Source organism: Suillus subalutaceus (genome assembly GCF_016647625.1).
Source record: "Suillus subalutaceus strain FC151 chromosome Unknown DFJ58scaffold_29, whole genome shotgun sequence".
Taxonomy (NCBI): Eukaryota; Fungi; Basidiomycota; class Agaricomycetes; order Boletales; family Suillaceae; genus Suillus; species Suillus subalutaceus.
Genome location: NW_024540278.1, coordinates 247,714 through 271,002, shown reverse-complemented (window position 1 = coordinate 271,002; position 23,289 = coordinate 247,714). Strand labels below are relative to the sequence as shown.

The 23,289-nt window shown below is 49.4% G+C and overlaps 6 protein-coding genes across 6 annotated transcripts; 2 read left to right on the top strand and 4 right to left on the bottom strand.

Moving 5' to 3' along the window:
• Positions 1–1,249: 1,249 nt before the first annotated feature.
• On the bottom strand, positions 1,250–4,808 carry DFJ58DRAFT_777480 (uncharacterized protein). The gene is made up of 3 exons (XM_041389562.1): positions 4,709–4,808; positions 4,306–4,652; positions 1,250–4,252 (listed from the first exon to the last, which is right to left on the bottom strand). The coding sequence occupies exons 2-3, from the start codon at positions 4,635–4,637 to the stop codon at positions 1,648–1,650; spliced, it is 2,937 nt and encodes a 978-aa protein (XP_041246101.1). The 5' UTR covers positions 4,638–4,652; positions 4,709–4,808; the 3' UTR covers positions 1,250–1,647.
• A 4,030-nt stretch (positions 4,809–8,838) lies between these two features.
• On the bottom strand, positions 8,839–9,464 carry DFJ58DRAFT_725751 (Prefoldin subunit 4; the record flags this gene model as incomplete). The annotated part of the gene is made up of 5 exons (XM_041385285.1): positions 8,839–9,034; positions 9,098–9,165; positions 9,214–9,293; positions 9,346–9,391; positions 9,447–9,464. The coding sequence occupies 5 exons, from the start codon at positions 9,462–9,464 to the stop codon at positions 8,839–8,841; spliced, it is 408 nt and encodes a 135-aa protein (XP_041246100.1).
• An 80-nt stretch (positions 9,465–9,544) lies between these two features.
• DFJ58DRAFT_777467 (PLP-dependent transferase) lies at positions 9,545–12,484 on the top strand. The gene is made up of 12 exons (XM_041389561.1): positions 9,545–9,785; positions 9,837–10,080; positions 10,127–10,379; positions 10,432–10,557; positions 10,610–10,849; positions 10,896–10,917; positions 10,979–11,011; positions 11,045–11,117; positions 11,221–11,311; positions 11,368–11,599; positions 11,659–11,764; positions 11,937–12,484. Exons 1-12 carry the CDS (start codon positions 9,591–9,593, stop codon positions 12,017–12,019), a joined length of 1,698 nt encoding a protein of 565 aa, XP_041246099.1. The 5' UTR covers positions 9,545–9,590; the 3' UTR covers positions 12,020–12,484.
• A 2,731-nt stretch (positions 12,485–15,215) lies between these two features.
• DFJ58DRAFT_657432 (Endonuclease/exonuclease/phosphatase) lies at positions 15,216–17,281 on the bottom strand (the record flags this gene model as incomplete). Its single annotated transcript, XM_041381979.1, has 4 exons — positions 15,216–15,288; positions 15,345–16,004; positions 16,055–17,151; positions 17,204–17,281. 4 exons carry the CDS (start codon positions 17,279–17,281, stop codon positions 15,216–15,218), a joined length of 1,908 nt encoding a protein of 635 aa, XP_041246098.1.
• Positions 17,282–17,898: 617 nt separating this feature from the next.
• DFJ58DRAFT_777463 (GHMP kinase) lies at positions 17,899–19,424 on the top strand. The gene is made up of 3 exons (XM_041389560.1): positions 17,899–18,045; positions 18,138–18,368; positions 18,418–19,424. Exons 1-3 carry the CDS (start codon positions 18,013–18,015, stop codon positions 19,306–19,308), a joined length of 1,155 nt encoding a protein of 384 aa, XP_041246097.1. The 5' UTR covers positions 17,899–18,012; the 3' UTR covers positions 19,309–19,424.
• Positions 19,425–19,877: 453 nt separating this feature from the next.
• DFJ58DRAFT_251224 (Muskelin N-terminus-domain-containing protein) lies at positions 19,878–23,285 on the bottom strand. The gene is made up of 12 exons (XM_041379471.1): positions 22,940–23,285; positions 22,854–22,873; positions 22,791–22,800; positions 22,564–22,741; positions 22,412–22,511; positions 21,676–22,359; positions 21,463–21,629; positions 21,353–21,411; positions 21,098–21,305; positions 20,659–21,042; positions 20,547–20,600; positions 19,878–20,495 (listed from the first exon to the last, which is right to left on the bottom strand). The coding sequence occupies exons 1-12, from the start codon at positions 23,157–23,159 to the stop codon at positions 19,958–19,960; spliced, it is 2,622 nt and encodes an 873-aa protein (XP_041246096.1). The 5' UTR covers positions 23,160–23,285; the 3' UTR covers positions 19,878–19,957.
• Positions 23,286–23,289: the final 4 nt, after the last annotated feature.

Here is a 23,289-nt window from a genome sequence, read left to right as displayed (position 1 = left end):
TAAGACGATTGTGCCCGAAACCCCGCTCGCGTAGGCAAATCTATCAACAATATTAATGAACAGACAGGATGGAGGACAGTCGGCCGGACTGGACTTTCGAGAAACCAGGTGCCCTCCAAGTAGTGAGTCTCGGTATTGGAGTTATTTGATCTCTGCCCAAATCTCTGCTACTCCTTCTGCAGCCCGAACAGTTCAATGTTGTGGTCCAGTCTGCAGATCGTCCATCTGTCCGGCAGTCCTAAGGCTTGGTCCTTACCCAGGTAAGTGATAGTGGCGCTGTCTCATCAACGCAGTTGGCATAATACTCACCGGTACTATGCAGACCATTCTCAAAGACCCCAATTGACTCCAAACCCAACAAATCTGACAGTGTTTCAAATCGGATACCTTTCTGTAGCGACGTTCCCACTCACCTCACTTGGAACCAGTAACGCGATCTGCTTCAGTCCCGTGTTCTCCACATGAGTAAAGTTATTGTTCTCGATATCGCGACGGAAAATGGAAAATATAATTTAAAGATCTTACTAGCATTACACCTGGTTGAATTACGGGACGAGTCAGAGGTGTGTGGCAGATATCCTATCGAATTGATGCTCTGATATTCATCACATTACTAGTTTAAACCAGAGCTACACCGTGGTGTTATAGACGCATTTCTACTTCGCGAAAACATGTCCTCGTGGACATAGAGAGCGTCGTCTGGAAGTTATCCTTGATCTCTGCATGACATCAGCAACAAGGATTTGGAGGAGTATCTCTGCATGGACGACTACAGATATCTAACGTGCGTTCTCTCGATATCCTACATCTCACTTACTGGAGGTCTAGTATTCGGCTCACCAGAGAGTGGATAGGTTCTTCCCCCCACCCTCCAAGAGCCCACCCACTCCCTACTCTCTTTCGATCGCGCATGGATGCACATAATTCCGTGTCCCATCGAAAGCGCCTTCGCCCGCTTGGTGCACACCGTCTGTCAATTCACTTACTACAGTCTGGACCAGAATGTGGTGAATTAATTGGCATACGACTTACGATTCAGAAAAAAACCCACACAGCGCCGAGGACTGTGTACAAGACACAATAATATGTTTATGCAGGACGACTTTGAGAACGGTGGTGTACGGATAAAGCACTCGAAGGACTTGTCCCCTGACACTTGTAGCCCACCCCCCTCCTTCCAACATCGTACTTGGTCTTTCCTAATATTAACTAGTATCCACAGTACGCATTTGTCTGAATTCCGTCGTCGTAGCAGCAAATGCAATACATTCCTCATATGCCCGTTGCTTATTACACTACAACCTCGGAATCAAGTCCCGAGACCCTAATACATAAAATATAAGTCTAAACATAATACAGTCGATTGGCTATCGGAGATCTATAATGAATGGAGATGCGAGTTGAGGACATGATGGGGAGGCGAGATGAGATGAATAATATTGCTATTATCATGATGTAAGTATGCAAAACGACGAGCTGGTCGGGGAGGACGTTTCGTCATTCTTTAACGATGCTTTTGGTCTACGGAGATGCGATGTCGAATGAGAGGACATGAGTTTAAGGAGAGATGCCGGGTCAATGCCCAGTCGAGCCCAAGGAGACGGGAGGGATGGCATGCAACGCGAGTGCGAGGAGTATTCACAAACGTTACAACCCCTCACCGCTCACCCTCCTCCACCGAGGAATCGGCACCCTCAACCGTATTCCGTCCCGCGCCTCGTGTGGACTAGGAGGCCTATCGTGTTGAACTGGATGGGGACCGTCGTGCGTGCTAGAATGTCGCTCGTCATGCAACATAGAAAGTGGTTCGTCATGCAAGATATGATGCGACCCGTCTTGCAGGATAGGATGTCGCCCATCGCGAGGACGTCTCCCCTCCAGCGTACTCCCCTGTCTCCCATCGAGATTCAAACCTAACCCAGATCCAAACCCATCCAGTTGACCAGACCTTCCCCTCTCATGCCGCACTCCAGACCCAGATCCAGCAGCCTCCTCATAACTCGGCAAACCCGCTAGACTTGACAGTGGGGGGACACATCCCTGAAACGATACGCGATAGTCGGGCGCTGCATTCGCGTTTACGTTTTCATCATCTAGAACACCACTTGCATTCCCTTCTTGAACCCCTCCCACACTCACTTCGACCCCATCCACACCATCCAACTCCTCCTCACGTGCCCCACCACCACCGCTCGAATTCACCCCCCTCCCCCAAATCGCGCTCTCCGCGATCTCAGCAGGAGGTGAACGAGGACTATGCGGCGAAGAATGCGCACCATTGAAATAAGGCGTCTGTGTTCCACTTTCACCAACACTAAACGCAGCGCGCGGATGTGAATGTCCTCCCGTATTCGAGGCCAATCCTTGTGGGTATTCGAGTGGTTGAAGTGGCGATACCAGAATCCCGAATGATCGTGAGTGGGGATGGGCTCCTCCACCTCCACCAGATCCAGCAGAGACAGATATACCTCCATGCCCAGACACACCATACGGCCCACTGACGCTTGTCATCCCCACAAGATTCGAATGGCTCCCGGTCCTCGAGCCCCCACTAAGCCACCCGGAATGAAGTGGCTTCATCGTGACCGTCAGCAACGTGCCTCGCGTACGGGATGCAGGCGGTGAGTGGGTATACGTTTCAGGACCTGATACCGCCGGAGGTCTGTACGTCTCTGAACCAGATACTGCAGCCTGAGTAGGTCTGTGTGAATCCGGGGCAGGCGGCCCCATTGCTCCCCACACACGCCGTTCGGGACTAGGCGCGCGCGAAACAAGCCGACTTGGGACTTGGCTCGTAGGATCAGAATTCGAGTGCGGCGATCGTGGATGATGTAAAAGTTCAGAATTGACCCAATCGAGTACGCTGTGCGGGAATGTGTGTGCATGTGCATGCGTATGTGGGTGTGGGTGTGCATGTGCATGTGCATGTGTATGTGGGTGTGGTGGCGAACTCGTTCCTGAACGCAGCGGGAAGGATGCGCTGGTGGCACTTCCTGGTGTTGGGGAGATATGTGGTGCTGTGAACACGTAAGGGTTGACGACTCGCATGGTGGAACCAGAGGATAGGAAGGCGTTGGCGACGCGGTCCCTGACATGAGCAGTGTAGCTGGGGAGCGTCTCACCTTCCTCCTCGTTGTCTTCTCCTTCTCCGAAAATGCCTGTGCCGGCGCTCTCGCCTTCACCTACGTAATCGCCCAAGACGACACGGCGGACCCAACGCCCACCGGCGCGAGCTTCTGTGAGGAGATGCCCATCAAGTATGGTTAGGGGGAGGGTGCAGCGGAGTTCAGAAGTATGCCCGTCGAGGTTTGACATAAGGATGGACCAGCGGATTCGGTGTGAGATGTAGATTGGATCGAGAGAATGGGACGGGGGGAGAGTTAGCGGGAGGGTGAGAGAGAGTGGGGAAATGAGATCTGTTAAGGTGAATTCGTCTGGAACGGGGTCTTGGGGTTCGTCGTGGGAGGGATGGCGATCATGTGAAGGGGCAGAGGAAGAGCTTGCGGTTGGCTGAGAGTGGGAATAGGAAGAGGACGAGGATGGTATGCTGGGGACTTGATGGAGGGGTAGATCGGGTAGATTAAAACTTGGCGGTCTATCCTCTGGGGCAGGGGATGTAGGTACACTGACACCGGTAGCGCCAAGGGGATGCAATGTAGCACCTGAGCCGAGGGGCTGCCTGATGCCATACCAACTTTCGCTGACAAGCTTGAGTTTGCCATCGGTGACCTCGTGTTTTGTAGTCACAACGGATCTGGTGTGTTCGCTCCCCCTTGAAGAAATCTTCACGGTCTCGTTAAGGTTGGTGAGGACGCTGAGGACGCGGACACCTTTGGCGAGAGGGACAAATTTGCAGAGGGCAGTGAGTGTATCGCCGGCAGCCCAAGCACGATGGGGGAGGACGATAGTATACATGAGTTTATCAGGCCATGTGTTCTCGATTTCGAGCGTCTGTTGATACTCGAGCGAGTCTGCTGCAAAGCTCCGTATTAGGGCAACGGGGTGTGATGCGTGGAGGTTGTGCGCAAGGCCAGGGCGGATGGCGGTTGCACGAAGTTTATAGGAGATAAATGACGGGGACGTAGTGGAGGGGAGGTACATTGAGGAGGGGAGGGTGCCGCCGAGAGCGAGCGAGAATGGGAAAAGGTGTTTACCTGCTTTGAGGGTGTGAGAGTGGCGTTTCTCGCCTTCAAGGAAGGACCAATCATATGTGCAAAGACTGTATGTCTGCCCAGATGAGTTGAGGGAAATTCTAGGCAAATTTTTCATTCAGAGAAGAAGGCCGACATGAAAGAAAGCACGTACGGTTCGTGAAGAGGAGGCGGCACGCGAGTTTTGCCACGAAATTGGAGATTTATTTCTTTGATAGATGTCGCTTCGGAGAGTGTGAGGACTACATATCCAGAAAGCAAGGCAGGTTCTGTGTCTGCCGTTGTGCCTTTTAATGCAAGGACATCAGAGTCTAGGACTATGTCTATGCGAGACTTGTCAGGTGGTGGGTGATGTGATCTGTCTTGGTGGACCATGTCGTCATGTACGCGACTGAGAGCGGCGTGAAGAGCTGCGCTAAGATGATCATCTACGGGTGTAGAAGTAAGGAGTTGAGGAGAGGACGGGCGCGTTATACTGAATGCCATCTTGGCGGAGAGACCCTGGTTAGGATGATTTGGAATTTGAGGAGAGTTATAGACGCACAAGTCAGACTCACCTACTAGTAGCGCTTGGTCCTAGTCCTGAAATTTATGGGATACCGAAACCTCCTAACAATTGTGAGCGACAAAGAAAACGTCGACCAGGCGAGACTTGAGTCATTCTTATAATAAAACTCACAGCTTTCAAATATCGTCGTTCGTCCGAATGCTGCTTGCGGCACAAAACGAGCCGGCTGCTAAATCTTAATCCGGTATGCGGCAGGATCGACGACCTGGCTCTACGGGCCTACGGCAGTCCCCGAGCTACAGTCTGTCTCTAGCACACTATCATTAGACGTTCCAAAGAGATCTGCTCAAATGGAATTGCCGTCGATATCGGCCTTCGGTCTTGCAGCGGTTATCTCACCCATGGTTCCCATCGTCATTTACAGTAATCGTATCCGAGCGCAACACTTATCTCGCCTTTGCATAGCTTTGCATTCCAGGGTTCTAGGTCGTCGGGTGGGTCAGGCCACAATTTCAATCTCCTCAGTAGTGCTACTACCAAAATGAAAGGCACATCCATTGGCAGCCGTCGGTTCGTCTTGCGTCTGATGCGGATACAAACGCCAATTCATCAATGAATGTGTTACAGCGCAGTGTTACTTGTTATCTTCTTGTCTAGCGCGCCCTCCATTTCCAAGATCTCGGTATCATGCTGTATATCAACTGGATCTCGCCAACCACTTGCAACTCAGTTGCTCATACATTCCATTACAAAGTCTTACACCCTCGAACTCTCCACCACTTTGATGTAAGTCCAGGCCCTTGGAACTGTTCACTGCAACGTAGCCACGTCCTAATCTCGCTTTTAGACCGGTAACACAAGTAGCCCAAGACCGTGCTTATCTAGCGTTCCAGCCCAATTTGAATTATAGTCTGGCGCCTCACTGAGCCTTGAGCCAAATGAGCGCGCGCGCTCTCCCGAAGATTCTCCGCAGTCCTTTGTGTGCCAGCACACCGCAATACTCCTTCGAGCGACACCATCTCATCTCTAGTCTTAATTCCGGTATGTAGTGCGCAAGAGTGCACAGCGACATACTCATACTATTTCACACGCTATGATACTATAATAAGATCATACGTCCCTCTTTCTCCCTTTCTCTTATCCTTCAACTTCAATTCTGCCACTGGTCGTCTACTCACTGGATCACGTTTGTTATCTCGACTGTTGCGGTGTTTTTTAGGCTGTGCACAGTGTGGTTCTCTCTTATCAATCGCTATGGTCCTCGCGATGCCGCCATTCATGCACTATTTGGCACATACTCCGACTCGACGAATCAATATCAATGTCCATCGACAAGCGAGACAGCTACTATATCGCTCCACGAGTAACGACATGCCCAACCACGAACAAGGTAAGATCGCACGCTTGATATGTGCCAATCTCACGCTCGATATGCACTTGATATGCGTTGATTGAGCTTTAAAGTTTTGACATGCCATCGGATTCGGTGTTGTTTTAGAAAGTCTGTAGACAACGAGCAATGACTCATCCTGCAGCACTGCAGCCGTGCTCCGGCTCCCCTAGATTGGTTCAGACGGGTTTTGAATACTCAACGCTCAAGCGATTTCTTAGTGCTTTTCTGGTCCGTTGGATCTGGAAGTGCTTTAAGAAGCCCCTCGAGCGAAGTCTCATAGAAGTACATGAAAGTGAAACGCGAGGTTCGACTGCTGTGCTCATTTCAAACGTGAAAAGATCGAAACTGACGAATCGGACAGAATCTATTGCGGGCTATATGAATCAATGCCGCACCATGCACATGATACGGGACTCCAACTTCCCTAACTCTAAAGTTTTAAAAAAGCTCTATGTTTGCGCCTGCACCTGCGTTCGGATCACTTCGGACCTGTTTTCCTTCGGAGCTCGCTCGGACATTGGAACAACACTAATTTATAGATGTGTGACCATCGGGAGGAACCGGCAAAGATTTTGCCACCGTCTTTTCCGCGGACCGCTCAGTTGGACGTTGTGGTCTGGAGATTGGTTATTATCGGGTCTTTATGTGCACCTCTCCAGCTATCCATGCTAGTAGAGGTGCGGCTAGCTGGAAGAGGTGCACATGAACACTATCAGCAAGTCCATGCAAAGTTGTTGCAAAGAATACGGCTGCAATGCAAGTGGGCGAACATTACACGACCGTTTTACTGTGATCATTGTAGTAGATATCTTAGGTCCATAACTTCACCCTCATTGAAGGTCTGGACGTAACGGAAGAGTGTAAAGCTGAAAGGAGACGCAATCATGGCACGTTTATACTACAGTGGAATCTAGGAAACAATATACAGATGTTCGTATCGTGATACACACTGGCACGCGTGTACATCCTACAAGAAAGTGATCACCGTCTTAAAGTTCAAATCTGCGGCTTGTGCGGCAGTACCATTGAAAAAGGAATGATTGTCCCGGTGTTTTTTCTGTCAGACTACGGAATACCAATCGATTGCACCATACAACCCCATGCGATGACCACATCCTTGCGATACAATAAGGTTCGTTCTACCGGTACCGACGACCACGAGGGTTCTCTGTTTCCTGTTTCATCTTCATGCTAGTCCGGATTGATCGCGACGTGTAGAAACGCCTAGGATTTAGAAACGTGGCTTGTATCATTGGAGAGATGGATGGGCAACAAGTTACAACGACCACACATTCGGAATCCGTTAATCCATTCTTTCGCCTTGTGCGGTAGTTTCTAGCTTATCTAGGATCCATTATGTATTTTTATTTTGTTTCCCATTCCGCTTCCTTGTCTTGTGCAATATTATCCTTCTTAATACCAAATATTATCGGGCGGCTCCGATGGTGGCGGACGCTTGGCAAAGTTGTGGGTGACTTGTCGTCGTGCCACAGCTGTGCGACCTTTTCGGATGCTGTACCTTGCGTGCGAGGGAGAAATAAACGACTTAACTCAGAGTTCTCCGGTAATGCATTCCAATTCTCAGGCACAGTGCAACCGCTCACCATGCTCAAATTTAGCGATAGTTCGTCGATCTAAGATCTGAGATCCGCGAGAGGTGGACACTTTCATCACTAGCCATGCATACGAGGGCGCCAGCAGGGTTCCCGGAGATGGTGCAGACACAGTGAGTGCTTCAAGGCCAATGTTCATCCGGGCGGACCTGCTGCCAGGTCAACGTATCCAAATCCTGAATATTTCACCCTGGCAAGACACCCCTGTGAGAAGCCGTGCATCCACGGCGATTCCACGCGAGTGGCCTTGCTGGACGTATCGTTGGCTACGAAGTTGGTGGTAGTCTTGTGTCTATATCCCAAATTTCGACCTCACGGCTTGCTACGAATTGCCCGCCCCTGGAAACCGTCACTGCCTGGACCCTGCTTTTATTTCTCTCCAATCGTTTCATCACCACATTATACTTCAAGCTTCAGGTTCCACAGACGAACTTGATCCCATCGTGGCGTCGCCATGCGCTACCCATCAGGGAAGATGATCGCCGTTACCTCAGATCCTTTGGGTTGGTGCCAATCTCGAAAATACCGAACGGGCATTCTAATGCTGCTGTACCTGGCTAGCGCTGGCCTTCTTATCATTTCGATTTAGTTGGCCCGTTGGTTTTACCTCTGGCCGCGTTGTGAGCACGAAACCTCTGTTAGGCATCCTAGCTTTGTCAGCAAAACGATAACGGAAGTTGCATCATTATAGCGGCCCAAGGCATATAGACAATTGTCGATTCTTCAGCGCTGCAGCCTTGGGCCGGCAGCTCAGGTGAATGATGCGCTTTTCTACAGAGTTCTGCGAAGTCAACTACCGACTAGACTCGATGGGAGCATTCGGCAGGCCGCCTGAGGACGACAGAAATACTATGAACGCTGTCTAATAGACCTAGATTCCTTAGCACGGATCGTCATATTGTGTATGAATGTTGCCCCATATATTAACTAGATCGGGGAACTCGCCTTATTTGTTGACGGTTGGGCTATTGATGATGATATCAGGATTCAGATTCCTAATCGCGCTCGTACAGTACTGCATGCAAATCGTGACACACGCCTATGACAGATCGACGGTGCCGCGGTTATGTCCCACGAGATACAGATGTAGCTGACCTGCGTGACGCGAATCAGAAGGCTACGATGAGGGCGATAGCATCCTAATGTTTGAGTGACACTTTACGCTGATACTGATCATTCATCGAGATTGATTGCACGGCCAAACCTGGCGTACAACGTAACTTTCAGCTCCTTCATCTCCTTTTCGCATTGTTCTGCGCCTGCTGATAGGTCTAAGACTTGAGCAGATAACACCGCCTGGTCCTTTTCAAGTCGTTTCATCATCGCGCGGGGTTGGGGCAGGTGAAGGAAAGATTCGCCGATCTTGTATCTGGTTGGTTTGCCAAAAAAAAGTCAGTCCTTCTTCTTGCGCGAGCACGATCTTCAGACGCACAACACACTTTCGTCCTCGTCAGTAAGCTCGAGCTCTGTAGAAAGGTCATCCAATGCTTCCTTCTCTTGCTGGAAGCTATCATGAGACTAGAACAAGTGTTTATCTTATCAACACACCCTGAGTTCCTCGAGTCGTTCCTCTATGCTCCTGAGACGAGTATTGAGTTTGGAGAAGGTGTTGATACGCTGCTGATCCTCTAAAGGCACTCAATCGACTAACACCCCGAGTGTCAAAGACTCAAAACGCACCCCATGTAACTTCAGTGCCGTCGTCGTTCTCCTCCTCCTCCGCAAGCTTAAATGCATTTATTTAGTGATCATCGCTTCATAATTAAATGTCAAAGAGATACCATCCGCATGTTGTTCATGGTGGTGGTCCGGAAGCACTTGGCAAATTAATCTGCCGCTTGACATGTGAGGTAATTGGCGGATTGTCGAAACTCACGCCCTTCTACATACTACTATCACTGCGGAACGTCGATTTCAACCTCAAAATGTCTTCTATCAGACTCGTTCTGCAGGACCCAGTGATCGTTAGGGATTTCTTACGGACCAGGACACCGTTCGAGACAGCAAAGACAGCACTTTTCTTTTATTTCGTCATAACTCAGTCCCTCAAGCTCTGCAGGCATGTCCAAGCTCGAGGCATAACTGACTCTCTGAGAGACTCCTGGACATGGTCCTATAGAGTGCGTGGCTTTCACTAAGTATTACTGTTATGAAAGCTGACCGAAAGACAGCAAGTATTACTACTAGCGTTGAAAATACCCTCAGTGCAGAAGGATGTTCAGCAGCAGTTGGACCAGGCGAGACTGGATATTGAAGGCAAGCTCGTACCCCAAGGAGTCGATGTTTCCCGGCATCTCGTTCTCCCAGACGAAGGAAAATCAATGGGGTGGATACTAGCAGAGATGGAGAAGATGGACGGCGAATTGGGTCCGCATGCTGATTGGAAACATGGGAAATTATCAGGGGCAGTCTACCGTGCGTTAATTACAACAGTCATTTCCTATCTCACCCTTCTAAATAGATGGGGGAGAGGATCTGTCAAGAGTTATTGTCGCTGCTTTCGAGCGTTACACAGTTTCCAACCCTTTGCATCCGGACGTCTTCCCTGCTGTCCGCAAGATGGAAGCTGAGATCGTCTCAATGTGCCTACGGATGTACAACAACCCGGATGGAGCTGGTACCATGACCTCAGGCGGTACTGAGTCCATTGTCATGGCTATCAAAACTTATAGAGACTGGGCACGAGAAGTGAAGGGTATCACGGAGCCTGAGATGTGAGTATTGAGGCTCATAAGACGTGAGTTAGTCCTAATGTCAATATTATAGGATTGTTCCAGCAACCGCCCACGCCGCATTTGACAAAGGCGGAGCGTACATGAAAGTAAAAGTGCACTTGATTCCAGTAGACCCAGTAACTCGAAAGGTAAACATCAAACGCGTTCGTAGAGCCATGTAAGTGTCCCTTCCTACGTCAATGATATGTCGCTTAGATAATTTTCAATAGCAACCGGAACACAATCCTTGTAAGCATCTTCTCTATCATAGCGGTAGTATTGAACGCTGTCGTGCAGCTTGTAGGATCAGCTGTCAATTTCCCGGATGGAAATCAAGACGATATAGTTGTTTTGGGCGAACTTGCTGCAAAGCACAATATTGGCCTGCATGTTGACTGTTGCCTTGGGTCCTTCATTGTGCCGTTCCTAGAGAAAGCAGGACTTTCTGACGGAGAAGACGGAGGCGCAAGGTATAAACTAAGTCCTTTCGACTTCAGAAGTTCGTGGAGTTACCAGTATCAGTTGCGATACTCATAAGGTAAATCATCATCATACAATTCAGTTGTATGTAACTGATGGAGATGTTGATGGCATAATAGTATGGGTTGCACCCAAGGTCAGGCTTCGTTCATGTGCACCTCGCAAATGCTTACCAGATCCTATAGGGGTCCTCTGTAATCATGTACCGCGACGCTGCGTTACGGCGTCATCAATACTATGTCACACCTTACTGGACAGGTTCGTAGCATTCTGGCAAACTTTTTTTTACCAACTTCAGTTCTTTGCAGGTGGAGTTTATGCCAGCCCGAGTTTGTCAGGCTCCCGGTATGCCCATCCCTAGTTCCTTTATTTTTGCGCCTGACTTTCCATGCGCTTAGACCTGGTGCGTTGATCGCGGGAACCTGGGCAGCGATGCAATACATGGGATCAGAGTGCGTATCGTTGTTTTCCCCTCGATTTGTTCTTAATTCCTGAGCCTATTTCTTAGTGGTTATCTCAAGTCCTGCCGCGAAATTGTTTCATGCGCGCGTACGATTGCCAACACCATTACAAATTCCATCCCGGAACTGTATGTACTTGGCTCCCCGCCCGCTTCTGTCGTTGCATTCGGGTCTAAGTCTCCTGAGGTGAACGTCCACGAAGTCGGAGATGCAATGTCGAAGAGAGGCTGGCATCTCAATGCGCTGTCCGGACCAGCCGCAGTACATATCGCATGCACAGTAGGTTTTCTTGCTTTGTTCTCCGCACCATGGGACTGAATCATACGCTTATCTGAAAGCGTCTTACGCTCCCGCTTGTTGATACGTTCATCGCAGATCTCAGGGACTCTGTGCAGCAAGCTAAATTGACGCCATCTGGGAAGGGGACGATGGTTAGGCTCTACGGTACGTTTCAAAGATTGATTAATTTTATTTGTGGTCGAGTTTTGTGACCTGAGAATCATGTTCACAACTCGCGTCTGCTGCTTTGTCCTATTATTTCCTCCGTTTTCCGCCTTTGTTTCATCATTTGTCACAATCATGATGGATGTGTGATTTGACCCTGCTACTCTTTTAGGACTTGGAAATTCCAGTGCCGTCGGCCCAGAGATGGTCAGCGAGCTCGCTACAATGTTCTTGGATACATTGTACAAGGCTTGAGGAAGTACTCTGGCTTTGCTGCGTAGTTATGGAGTCTTGTATATGTGGTTTACATCTTTGGCATCTTGGAAGGACGTCTTATTATTATTTGTAGGCGGCCTAGCATAATTTATCCAATGGCGGGTCATGCATAATGCAATGGCACCACAATTCCATATGGAAATATTCGAAGCGTTGGGTCTTTAGGCCCACCAGGGGAAAGTCTTTTGTGTCCCTCATCGGTTTCAAAATAGGCACATTGCAATCGCGATCGATTGTAGGTACCAAAGCGTGAGTTTCAATAGGAGGGTGTTCCTTGTATTTGATATATGGTACTGTCTCTTCCACTGCTATATAGGCACACCAAATCTCAAAGTGCTCCCGACGCCTAATTTTCCACGCCAAGGTCACCAGAAAGGAAGATCTGCACGTCCATTGCAGTATTGGTTGAGGCACCGTCGTTTTCCATAATTCAAGATTCTGTTAATATACCACCGGTCTCCGACATCAGCATGTGAACCATCTCATTATAGATCCATGTCTACAACTAACCCCTGAGTAACCTTTTTCAGCTTCCATTCTCAAGGGACCGTCGTTCCGTTCTGGTTTGTACCTATTTTATTGCCCATTTGTCGTACCCTGTTATTAGAACTCGATCATTACCTGAACTCTCACAACAGAAACACGAAGAGCATTCAGGGGGTGATTGAATGGCAATCCTTCTCCGTCTGACATGGGGTTCACACTCCCTCTGGAGTCTGGTCTCCTTTGATTCCTTGTTTAAGCACCAGAATGCTGATATTGGTATTCCCCCATTTATCGAGCTGAAAGCACTGAAAGCAAGTACTGGGATATCTGATCGAGAGCCGAGACTCGGGCCTTTCCGACATGCGTAGCACGTACTACGTGTCCATTCATATCGCCATTTCAGTGTCTCAAGTTCTATATGGCTACTTTCCGACTCGAGCATTTTTTGACATGTTCCATCGGACATCCTGTTCCATCTCGGCTTGGGCGGATATATAATCCAGATAAGCTACTTCAGCTTCCGTTCCGAAGGAACCGTCATTCCCTTCTGGTCTGTTATGTTCATTTCCCGTTTGTCGTACGCTGATAATACTGATATCGGAAGAGGCCATAAATTAAATTCAGGTATGGCACCTCCATTGCAGGGTCTTGCAGGCAGTGACGCTTGCCAGTGTAAAGTCCTGCGTAGAATATGTTTGTGCATCTACGATGCTATACTCTTGCCACCAAACACACCACTTACGGACGAATTTCGCTGTGCCCCGAGCGTCGGTATTCGCAAATGGGGATTATACATCAAATCCATCGTTTGTTGGATATGCGAATCGCGCCATGATGATTTGATCGAGCAAGATCCGTAGCGAGTTTCCTGACGCGGTACCTGGAGCACAAATCGTGACGGCGCCTGCGCCAGTCCCCGAGTTGCTTATTCCTGGCATGTTTTGTGTCCATCGAATTAAACGCAAACTAGTCTTTTTATTTCATTTTGAAGTAAGACACGTGCCAGCAGGACAAAGTAACCAATAAGACGAATAAAATATTAAACAAGAAAGTTTGGAAATGTCAGAACATCTGAATATTAATCGAACTTTGCGAAGATAAGGTCTAACACGGACCTTCTTTTGTTACCAGAGGTTTTTTTTGATGTTATCCAAGAGTCTGGTCAAGGCAACATGAAACTTTGTACAGAAGCATGCTATCGACCAACCGCGCAAAAGCTGCATATCGTGCGATCAACCACTGTACCAACGCGGAAGCAGAAACACTACTCACTGTACAATATGTTCAATCTTCCGAGCTCGACGGATCGCCGGGGCGGCCGCAGTAGTATACTGGATCAAAACGACGAGACTACAATTGGTACAAGACGCAAAGGTGAGTCACGAGGTTGAATCAAAGGGAACGACTCGCCCAACACACTGAAGAGGTGGACAACATTTTGCGCCCTTGTTCGACACCCTGCAAAATGAGTTTTTATCCAGGCATCCACCATTAGTTCCGGCATGAGCATTGACAGACATAGATGCTGTCATAGAAGTAACAACAGCGAGGAAGAACGCATAGCTCGTAAATATGAGATGATGAACTCGAATGATAGATATGATACTGGCAGTAGGAAGACGATTTGCTTTTAGTATGTCCTAGAATTTCGAGTTCGCCAAGTACTCGGGAGTTCCATCAGGAAGATTGAGCCTGGCAGATTACAGGCAGAGAGTACAGGCAGAACCTGTGACACGGTCGGCGAACAGACAATCGTCTTCCAGGACATCTGAATTGTGATTTCGCCTTCTATCAGGGTGGTCACTGTCTAGCTTGAGCCGAAATCGCAGAAGACCTAAGGTGCTTTGACAATACTGCGTGCTGAACAATACAGCCGTCTGCTGAGGTGATCCTCGAGAGATGAATGGGAAGTACGCACAGCCTTACCACCAGGCTAGGTCAAGGATCTAACGTTCGGGTTGTCAAACCATTTCAGACACGGAGATCAACATAACTCAACAACGGCTGAGCTATTATGGCAAAGTCACGACGAGGTAACATCATGACCTGCGTGTGATTGGATGAACAACCCTACTACTTGACGTGCACAATAAGACTCCATCTTGAGATAGACATCCACACACGTTGTGTTGGTAGTAGGTACGTCGGAGTACTGACTAGTACTGAGGGGCCTCGGACTAGACTCTAACAAATAATGGTGCTAAATGATTGTGACCGAAAAGACCAAACACGGGTGCAGCGGCTGCAGCCGGCAGAGTTTTGCCCCACTAATGTCGGGAGTCAGGGAAGGAGCAGAGGTAATAGCCGTTTCATATACAAAGAACCGTACAGCACATATGTGCTACATGCTACAAAGTTTGTCGTATGTCGTATGTATGTATGTGTGTCAATGGCGCTTGAAGGGGGCGCAAACATTATAATGAACACCAGAAAGAAAAAAAGAACACATGGAACAGAAAAAGAAAGACAAACGAAGAAAAGGATAAAACAAAAATCGTACGAAAAATTGAAAGGACGACGTACGACGACAGCAGCAGCATCAACAAACAAAGATACTTGGACATGAAAAAAAGAATATCATGAATATGTGATGTGTGCACCCCGATATGTAGAACCAATGTACCGCCAAATACATGTGCGTACAAGAAATGAGACGATAAATGATGTATTTGGATACTTGCTAGCTTGCTCAAGACGCCGTTGGTAGCAAGGCTGGAGGTCTTGGAGGCTTCACGCGGAACTCGCTGATGATGCATATGTGACTATCAAGCATGTTAGTAAACAAGTCTATATTCCAAAAGACAGAGAGGAGGCTTACTCCGATGGGAAATGAGCGTTCGGGAATCCTACCACTTTTTCCAAGTACCCTCTGTCCACTTCTCCTAGTACCGCATTCACAGCCAGATTTGCAGTCGAATACCATATATAATCGAGCTCGCCTTGGTAGCCTGGTGTATAATTCGTCAACGGGGCCTCGCCCGCCGTCGCATTCGCACTCCTGAGCCCCAAACGATGCCGCAACCCATCCGTGGTATACCGCCCATACAGGTGACTCATGAAGTCTGGGTGGTCGGGCGGCACACTCCCGTTGTTGAGGAACTCATACACGCCCGAAGACGGGACACTGTTGAAGTCTCCGCAAATGATCAGGGGGATCTTGCTTCCATCGCTATAGACGGGCGCGCGGGGTGTATCCGGCCTTGGGGGCAACCGCGCAAAGTTCGCAGCGATCTTCTCGATCTCGTCAACAAGGAGCGCGACTTGGACGAGCTTGACGTCACGATAGGCGGGATCCCAGTGAATATGGGCATTGGCGAGAATGATGCGGGTGCCAGTTTCTTTCACCTCCAAGAGGCAGATAACGGCAATATGGTCTTTGCCTAGCACACGATTGAACATGTCATCTGTTTTCTTGAAATCGGGGCGCTGCATTGCGACGGTGCTGAATTCAATGAGCTGACGTTCGACGAGGGAGAACCTGATAGAATGGATAAATAATGTCAACTTAAGGTCAACATAAAGACTCACTTGTCTGCCTTGTAGAACGTCGCACACCCATCAACCTGCCGACGATCTGCATCACTCATCGTCTTATACCTACTCTTCGGCCAGTAAATTCCCTCATACCCTTGCCCCTGCAAATGCTTCACAAAGTAGTCCTCATACTGTGCGATATCCACCTCTTGCAGGCACAAAAAGTCGGTATCGTAATTCATTATTTCCGTCAATATCAATTCCTTTCTGTAATCCCAGCTGAGTGCCCACGACGGTGTGTACCCGTACAGCCGCTCCGTCGCGTACTTCTCGCACAGAATGTTGTAGCAGAGAGCACTGAGCGTCTCTGTAGCAGGATCCGTGGCAAGGGCCTCGCGCTCTTGAGGCGAGATGAGGGACTTCCAAAGACGCTCCGGTGGAGGAGATGGGACAGGGCAACTGTCACGCAGGTAAGAAATAAGGGCAGATGTGCCGTCCTTCTGCACAATGGCCTTGAGAGACGTGTCCATGGGATTACCCTCGACACCAATTGTCTGTAGCTGGTGCAAACTGCCTAGTTCAGGTGGCAGGGTCACAATGTGGTTGTCAAACAAGTATAACTCCTTCAGCTGAGTGAGCATGCCAAGCTCGGCAGGAACTGTTGAGAGGTTATTTCCACTAAGATCGAGGAGCTCAAGGTGGCGGAGTTTCGCAATTCCGGCGGGTATAGAGGTGAGGGCATTGTGGTTGAGATAAAGGTTGATGAGGAAAGTGAACGTGAAGAGGCCAGAGGAAGGTGGGATGGTTTTAATATTGATGCCACCCATGTCAAGGGAGCTCCAGGTGTTCTGTGGGGCTTTGGCGGTAGGCCGCGGGGCCTCGGCAATAGGAGCAACAGTGGATGAAGGGTGATTAACCGCAGCATTCGTGACGCCTGGTGAGCCCTCACCGGCACTCAAGGCGGGGGTGGAGGATAGAGCTGGTGTTCCGGGTGAGTCCTTCGGGGAGGATTCTATGATGTCAGTATTTGTGCTCGTACTGGGCTTGACAAGGTTGGGATTTGTGATAGGGATAGCGGATTTGATGACCGTGCGTGATGCCATAGCGCTAGCACGGGCACGGTGATGTGAAGACCGGGAAGACCTGATCATCTTTGTATGACGTATTATAAGATTAAATTAAATGGGACACTGCTCAACATACCTCACACTTGAGAAGCTGCTGCTGCCAATGGGGCGTTATGATCTGGCTGCCAACACTTCCTGGTGAACCCTGGCCCATATGCTGCGGGTGGTTGTGACCATTGGGTGGGGAAGGGTAATGAGACAAAGAATTCTGGTGCTGGTGGTGAGGGAGCGGGGGGTGTGAAAGGGGATGATGCGGGTGATGCTGAATAGGATTTACAGCACCATTTGTATAGAGCGGGTAACCTGGGGATGGTGGAGGTGGACCTATGCTCTGCTGTGGGTGATGCGTATGTGTGTGATTAACATTTCGAGACCAAGGGGACTGGTCTTGAACATTAACATGGTGTGGGTGGTTTGCGAGCTTGTGTGAAATTGCGGGCGACTGCGAAGGGTAGAACATCGCATCTGGGCCAACGCAATATCACACGCAGGAAATATGCACTACAAGGAGACCTCTACACGTCGGACGTCAGAATTACACGATAATATAAACAGAATAAGAGAGACAGTTGAAGTGTCTTTGACAAATATCTTGCTCGCTGCCGTCGTCGTCGTGCTCGTCGTTGTCGTCAGTGGAGTTGGTAGAATGGACGAAACAATAATTCAAGTCAAAAGCTCGACCAGAGGGACACTGCCACTGTTACACCGGCAACGGACGGCGTGACCGGGTCACTCATGTCTTTTGCACAGCCACCGTTAATCGCTAAAGTTGCATGATCCTCGATCGCGAATAAGGATTATGCTCGCTCGTACGATGTGCTTTTATTGAAACTTATAAGGCGCCATTACTATATTTCAACAACATTAACTTTCTTCTCATCCACCATGTCCGTCTACCAAGCAACAACATCTGCACCAGTTAACATCGCCTGCATAAAGTGATCATTAATGCTACTTATGTGCTGGGACAAGATCTAATCTATTATATGATTGTAGATACTGGGGCAAAGCGCAATGAGTCACTCATCCTGCCCACCAACTCCTCTCTCTCCGTCACTCTGAGCCAGGATAACCTCCGGAGCACAACCACTGCACGCGCTGACCCTTCCTTTGCCGCTGATTGCCTTTGGCTCAATGGCAAGGTAGACCCAATCAAAGCCGGCGGTCGTCTCCATACATGCATCTCTGAAATGAAGCGTCTTCGTGCAGCCTTTGAAGCAGCAAACCCCGATCAACCAAAGGTGCGGCTTCTCCATAGATCCTCGCACCACGTCACTAACGCACAGCTAGATCGCATCCTTCAACGTGCATATCTGTTCCTTTAACAATTTCCCCACCGCAGCGGGTCTTGCTTCCTCCGCTTCAGGCTTCGCAGCCCTCGTATACGCACTCGCTAAACTCTACGCTCTCCCCCAAACCCCTGAAGAACTTAGCCTCATCGCCCGTCGTGGATCCGGTAGCGCATGCCGCTCCCTTTTCGGCGGCTTCGTCGCCTGGGACATGGGCAGCGACGATGTAACTGGGCTAGACAGCAAAGCTCGTCAAGTCGCCCCAGAATTCCACTGGCCTGAGATGGAAGCCCTCATCTGCGTCGTGAACGACGCCAAGAAAGGCACTAGCAGCACCAGCGGCATGCAGCGTACTGTCGTTACGTCCGCACTCCTCCAGCACCGCATTGGATTTGTCGTTCCCTCACGCATGGCAGACATCGAGAGTGCCATCGCAGACAAGCGTTTCGGTGACTTTGCGGAGATCACCATGAGGGACTCGAACCAATTCCATGCTGTCGCTCTTGACACTTACCCGCCCATTTTCTACATGAACGATGTTAGTCGCGCCATTATCGCCATCATCACGGAGTACAATCGACTCTCTGAGCAACCCAAGGCTGCTTACACGTACGATGCAGGCCCAAACGCCGTCATTTATGCGCTCACGCCCAACATCCGTGAGATAACACAGCTTATTCTGTACTATTTCCCCCAAGCAGAGAAAGTCGTCATCAGAGGGCAGGAAGTACAGGCTGCGTTGCCAGAGGGATTCAATGAGGCTGTTGCTAAGCAGTGGGAGGTGGGCTCTGTCAAGGGGCTTATTCACACCCGTGTAGGTGACGGCCCCCGAGTTTTGAGCAACAGCGAGGCGCTGTTGGATGCCCAGGGCTTCCCTAAAACGCTTGCTTGAGTAAAAATAGAACAGCTGTAAATGCATGATCTTTTGTACCTTAGTGGAATCTAGCCTTTATGTAGAACGTGTTGCAACAATAAATGCACTACAGAAACAAATCAGTTCATTATCCATGCATCGCCCTAGATTTCGGATGAAGTCGTCTAACTGCGCCTCAAAGTCGCATATGCGGGGGGCTCTATAGTAAGCCCTGAGGTAACACACCAGCCGACGACCTTGAAGTGTGGGAAAAGATCATGTATTCGCAGCAAATACACGCCGCAATATCTAATTGATGACCTTCCATCCAAGAGATGAGCTACCATCTCACACCGATATCTTTTGTTTGAATTTGCGTGAGGGACGTGCACTCCAAAAATTGCTGAATATTGTGCAAGAGTGCATGGCTTCCAACCAGGCCATGGATGCTTGGTCGGTCTGAGCGCTCAGGGTTATTTCAAGGCTTGCCTCAATCATACGAGGATCGAATTCGTCCAGGACCCTCATCTCGATGTTTAACGTTCAACCCTTTCAATAATCTTGACAACATGCCAAACGTACGTGGCCTCTGAAACAATCCTATCAGAAACGACCTACACGTCCCAATAAAACACAAATTCAAAACGCGAAAACAGAACAAAAAGGTATCAATCACACACCACCAACCTTATATCCCATCGTCCGCATCAACCATATCCAAAAGCGAACCCATAGGCTGTTTCCCATCTTCCCCCACAAACTGCAACAAACTCTCAAACACTTCCGTACGCTGCCTAAACCGCTCAGGTGACAGCGGCTTCGTCGAAGCGTCCCGCAACGCAGTCTCCTCGGGATCTTCTTCCATCAAAAGCACCGCGTGCCGCCGCTTCTGTCCCCTAGAGGTGACAGCGGCCGACGTGCTTGCATCAAACATCTCGTCCTCATCTTCATCATCCAGTCGGCTCGTCCAGGCTTCGTCGGGCGTGTTCGGACGTGATCGTTTTTTCGGTGGCTCTTCAAGGAGGCCTGTAGTAGTTTCTTTAGGTGTCCTTGCAGACGCGGCGGAGCCATCATCCGTGGTAATTGGATTCGAGAAGAGATGTCCCAGGAGTGCTCTGAAAACACTCGTCTCTTCGGGGTTTGTGTGGTCCACCACCGCAGACACTTGCGTTTGTAAAAAGCGCAGTGCTTTGACTGCGGGTTGCTCTTCGCACATCTCTCGGAATCTATACACAATCAACATAAACATTTCCCTTTGAAGAGCTCTCATAACTTACTGCTGTTGTCGGATCTGATATTTTGCTCGCCTAATAATTTCTTCGGGTGCAGCTCTGAAAAGTAAGCGCACACGCCGTTAATACCATGGAGGGGCATAGCAACCCTTCTCACCTCAATAGCTTCATAGTCCAAAAATCATCCAGCCTCGTCTCCTTCGATGCCCTGCTCGGACGATCCTCATCACCGCTCCTCGGACGCTCATCATCACCACTTCCGTCTAATTCCGTCTCCACAACCTCCACCGGTGTATTTCCCTCCCCTGCATTTCCGCCATGCATAAATACGCGTTTCGTCCCCTCATCATACACAACTTGATGCGCGTATCGCGGAAGAGGAACTTCGGCAGGCTCCCCGCCCTCCTGTATCATTTCGGGCAATATTTTTGTCCACTTCCCGGGCTTGGAAGGGTGCTCATACTGATACACCCAGTTTGGCGTATCGGCGCGTAAGCTAGTAAGCGCACAACTGGGCTGCGCGCGAGTCAGCCCACAGAATCTAGATGAAGTGCTTGATTTAGAGCAGCCAAGTAGACATGAGATCGATCGCATACACATAAATCTCCTTCAACCGTCCATCGATAATTGCCCGCTGAGTGAAACATGCGTCGGGACCCCCACTTGTGCTGAAATTGCTGAACAATTCCGTCACTGTGTTGCTCGTGATGTCGTAGGCATACAGGTCGGACAGATACTTATCATCACGCTGCCCCGCAAAAATAAAAAGAGTGTGCGACATTGGGTCGAGAACCATTGAATGGCCTACCGTTCTTCAGTATGCTAGAGATGATAACATGAGACAGACTTACCAGAGCGGGGTGAGATGAGCGGCTGTACCGACGATGACATTGATATTGTAGGTTGGGGTCTGCAGACACAATAAGAACGACAACAAACGGCCAATAATGACAATACTCGCTGTAGGAGTTTCCATTTGCTCGTGCGCACGTTATAACTATACATGCCAGAGTACTTCGGCGAATTCCAGTCGCCATCGACCACTCGGCCTCCAGAAACGTACAATATTTGCGCCTCACAGTCCATCACCATTTGGTGGTCGAAGATAAGTGGTGGGCCACCGAAGGACTAGCATCATTGGTTTTAAAAACGCAGTATCAGCTCTACCACTCACCGCCGTATCAAATGACAACAGATCCCATTTCCCAACGTCCAATCCTCGCGTATGATACCGGTAAAACTCCGAGCAGTATGCAGTAGACCTAGACCCATCCGGTATCTCGCCCGCTCGTCTTAATAGTTCTTGATGGTCCTCCGGCTTCAAGATATCCCCATCGCCAAGTCGACCCAGGAGATAGATGCACCCCGACTTCGTATCATAAACAATCTTGTGACAAGACCTAGCAATAGGCCCGTTCTTCTCGATAGACGTGCTATGACTTATCACGCGCCATCTCTCAGCACTCACGTCATACACCCAGAAATCGTCTAGGCTTTTCTGCCCGTCCCAGCCTCCAAGAAGGTAGATGAGGCCATTTTCAGGGTCTAGTGCCATTGCGTGGCCACCGCGTTTGCTCGGTGCGTCGCCGTCCGCGTCCACGCCGTAAAGACGTTTCCACTGCGAGTGTGGTTGACAAGATTGAATATAAGCATCTAGAAGGCCAGCTGAAGATACTTCGGAGAAAAGTGCTTCAGAATCAGCCCAAGTTCCTTGGAGAACAAGGCTCGAGTGCAGGGCTGTCACAACAGGGTGCTCGACTTGGATGCTTGAGCGCGCCAAGATATTTTGGTATGGTGTTAGCAACCTCCGCTGCCTCAGATGCTTAAGCACATGGCGAAGTACTACGGTTTCTCGGTACTATGATTGTTTGTTCAGCGAATATGCGTGTGATAAAAATGGCCTATCAAACCTCCTCGTATCGCGAGCGGATATTGTCGACGTACAAAGGATCGGCTATGCCTGAAACGGAGACATACCAGATCGAAATATGAAAGCTCATGCCATGCGCTCTAACCGATGAACAGATTTAACAAACAAAAAAAAGCCAACGTGCCCACTCACGAAACTGGTACAATCTTGATGTACCGTGTCGGAAAGCAAATGCTCTCGCTATTCACATGCTTCAAAGGAAACGTTTCTGGTGTGGTATCGTCCTTGAGCTGAGTGTGCAGCGCCTGCACCATATGGTGTGGATTCAAGCCTACATAGACCCTGAATTCCCTCATGTTGCATGGATGTTCTGTTGAATCTGTTCAAAGCTTGAATGTTGGAGGAGTGAGCTCACATACTCCTGTGAAACTTCATCCACCAGACTTAGTTTTCTCATCGATAACAAGGTTGGTCGGCGTCACCTTTCCAAATGTTATGCTCTCTTCATGTCATCAAGAGCGGGGTATGTCAGCGCGTGCGAGATCATGAAGCGCAGCAGTTACTCAACTGACAACACTGAGTGTTTCTAACTTCAGCAGGATCCATTGCTTCGCTGTAGGTAATTGCTGTGCGCCGCTCCATCTACTTGACGGGTCCTGTGGTGCGTCCACCAGTATGTTTTCCGGAACGTAGTTCCCGCTGTGCTCCGAGCATCCGACAACGGCGTAAGTCATGGGCTGTGCAGGAGGCATAGTTGATTGACTCGAGGCCGCCCAAGTGGCAGACATTATGAACGGTTCGATCTTCCCTAGTTGAGGATAATATAACAAATGCCACTGAGTCGAAGAGTTCAGGACGCTCGACAAGTTTAGAAAGGTTGAGAACCGTATACTGCTGGCAAAACGGTCGTCAACAAAT

Excerpts from the sequence above, each read along its gene's own strand:
- DFJ58DRAFT_777467 (XM_041389561.1), top strand. The coding sequence starts at position 9,591 with ATGTCTTCTATCAGACTCGTTCTGCAGGACCCAGTGATCGTTAGGGAT. Across the intron at positions 10,850-10,895 it reads GGAGAAGACGGAGGCGCAAG|TATCAGTTGCGATACTCATA; the intron begins GTATAAACTAAG and ends TGGAGTTACCAG. Across the intron at positions 11,600-11,658 it reads CAGTACATATCGCATGCACA|CGTCTTACGCTCCCGCTTGT; the intron begins GTAGGTTTTCTT and ends CTTATCTGAAAG.
- DFJ58DRAFT_777480 (XM_041389562.1), bottom strand. The coding sequence starts at position 4,637 with ATGGCATTCAGTATAACGCGCCCGTCCTCTCCTCAACTCCTTACTTCT. Across the intron at positions 4,253-4,305 it reads CCGCCTCCTCTTCACGAACC|AATTTCCCTCAACTCATCTG; the intron begins GTACGTGCTTTC and ends AAATTTGCCTAG.
- DFJ58DRAFT_251224 (XM_041379471.1), bottom strand. The coding sequence starts at position 23,159 with ATGTCTGCCACTTGGGCGGCCTCGAGTCAATCAACTATGCCTCCTGCA. Across the intron at positions 22,360-22,411 it reads TCCGCTCGCGATACGAGGAG|TACCGAGAAACCGTAGTACT; the intron begins GTTTGATAGGCC and ends AAACAATCATAG. Across the intron at positions 21,043-21,097 it reads CGGTTGAAGGAGATTTATGT|ATTCTGTGGGCTGACTCGCG; the intron begins GTATGCGATCGA and ends CACTTCATCTAG.
- DFJ58DRAFT_777463 (XM_041389560.1), top strand. The coding sequence starts at position 18,013 with ATGTCCGTCTACCAAGCAACAACATCTGCACCA. Across the intron at positions 18,046-18,137 it reads AAGCAACAACATCTGCACCA|CGCAATGAGTCACTCATCCT; the intron begins GTTAACATCGCC and ends ACTGGGGCAAAG. Across the intron at positions 18,369-18,417 it reads CAAACCCCGATCAACCAAAG|ATCGCATCCTTCAACGTGCA; the intron begins GTGCGGCTTCTC and ends ACGCACAGCTAG.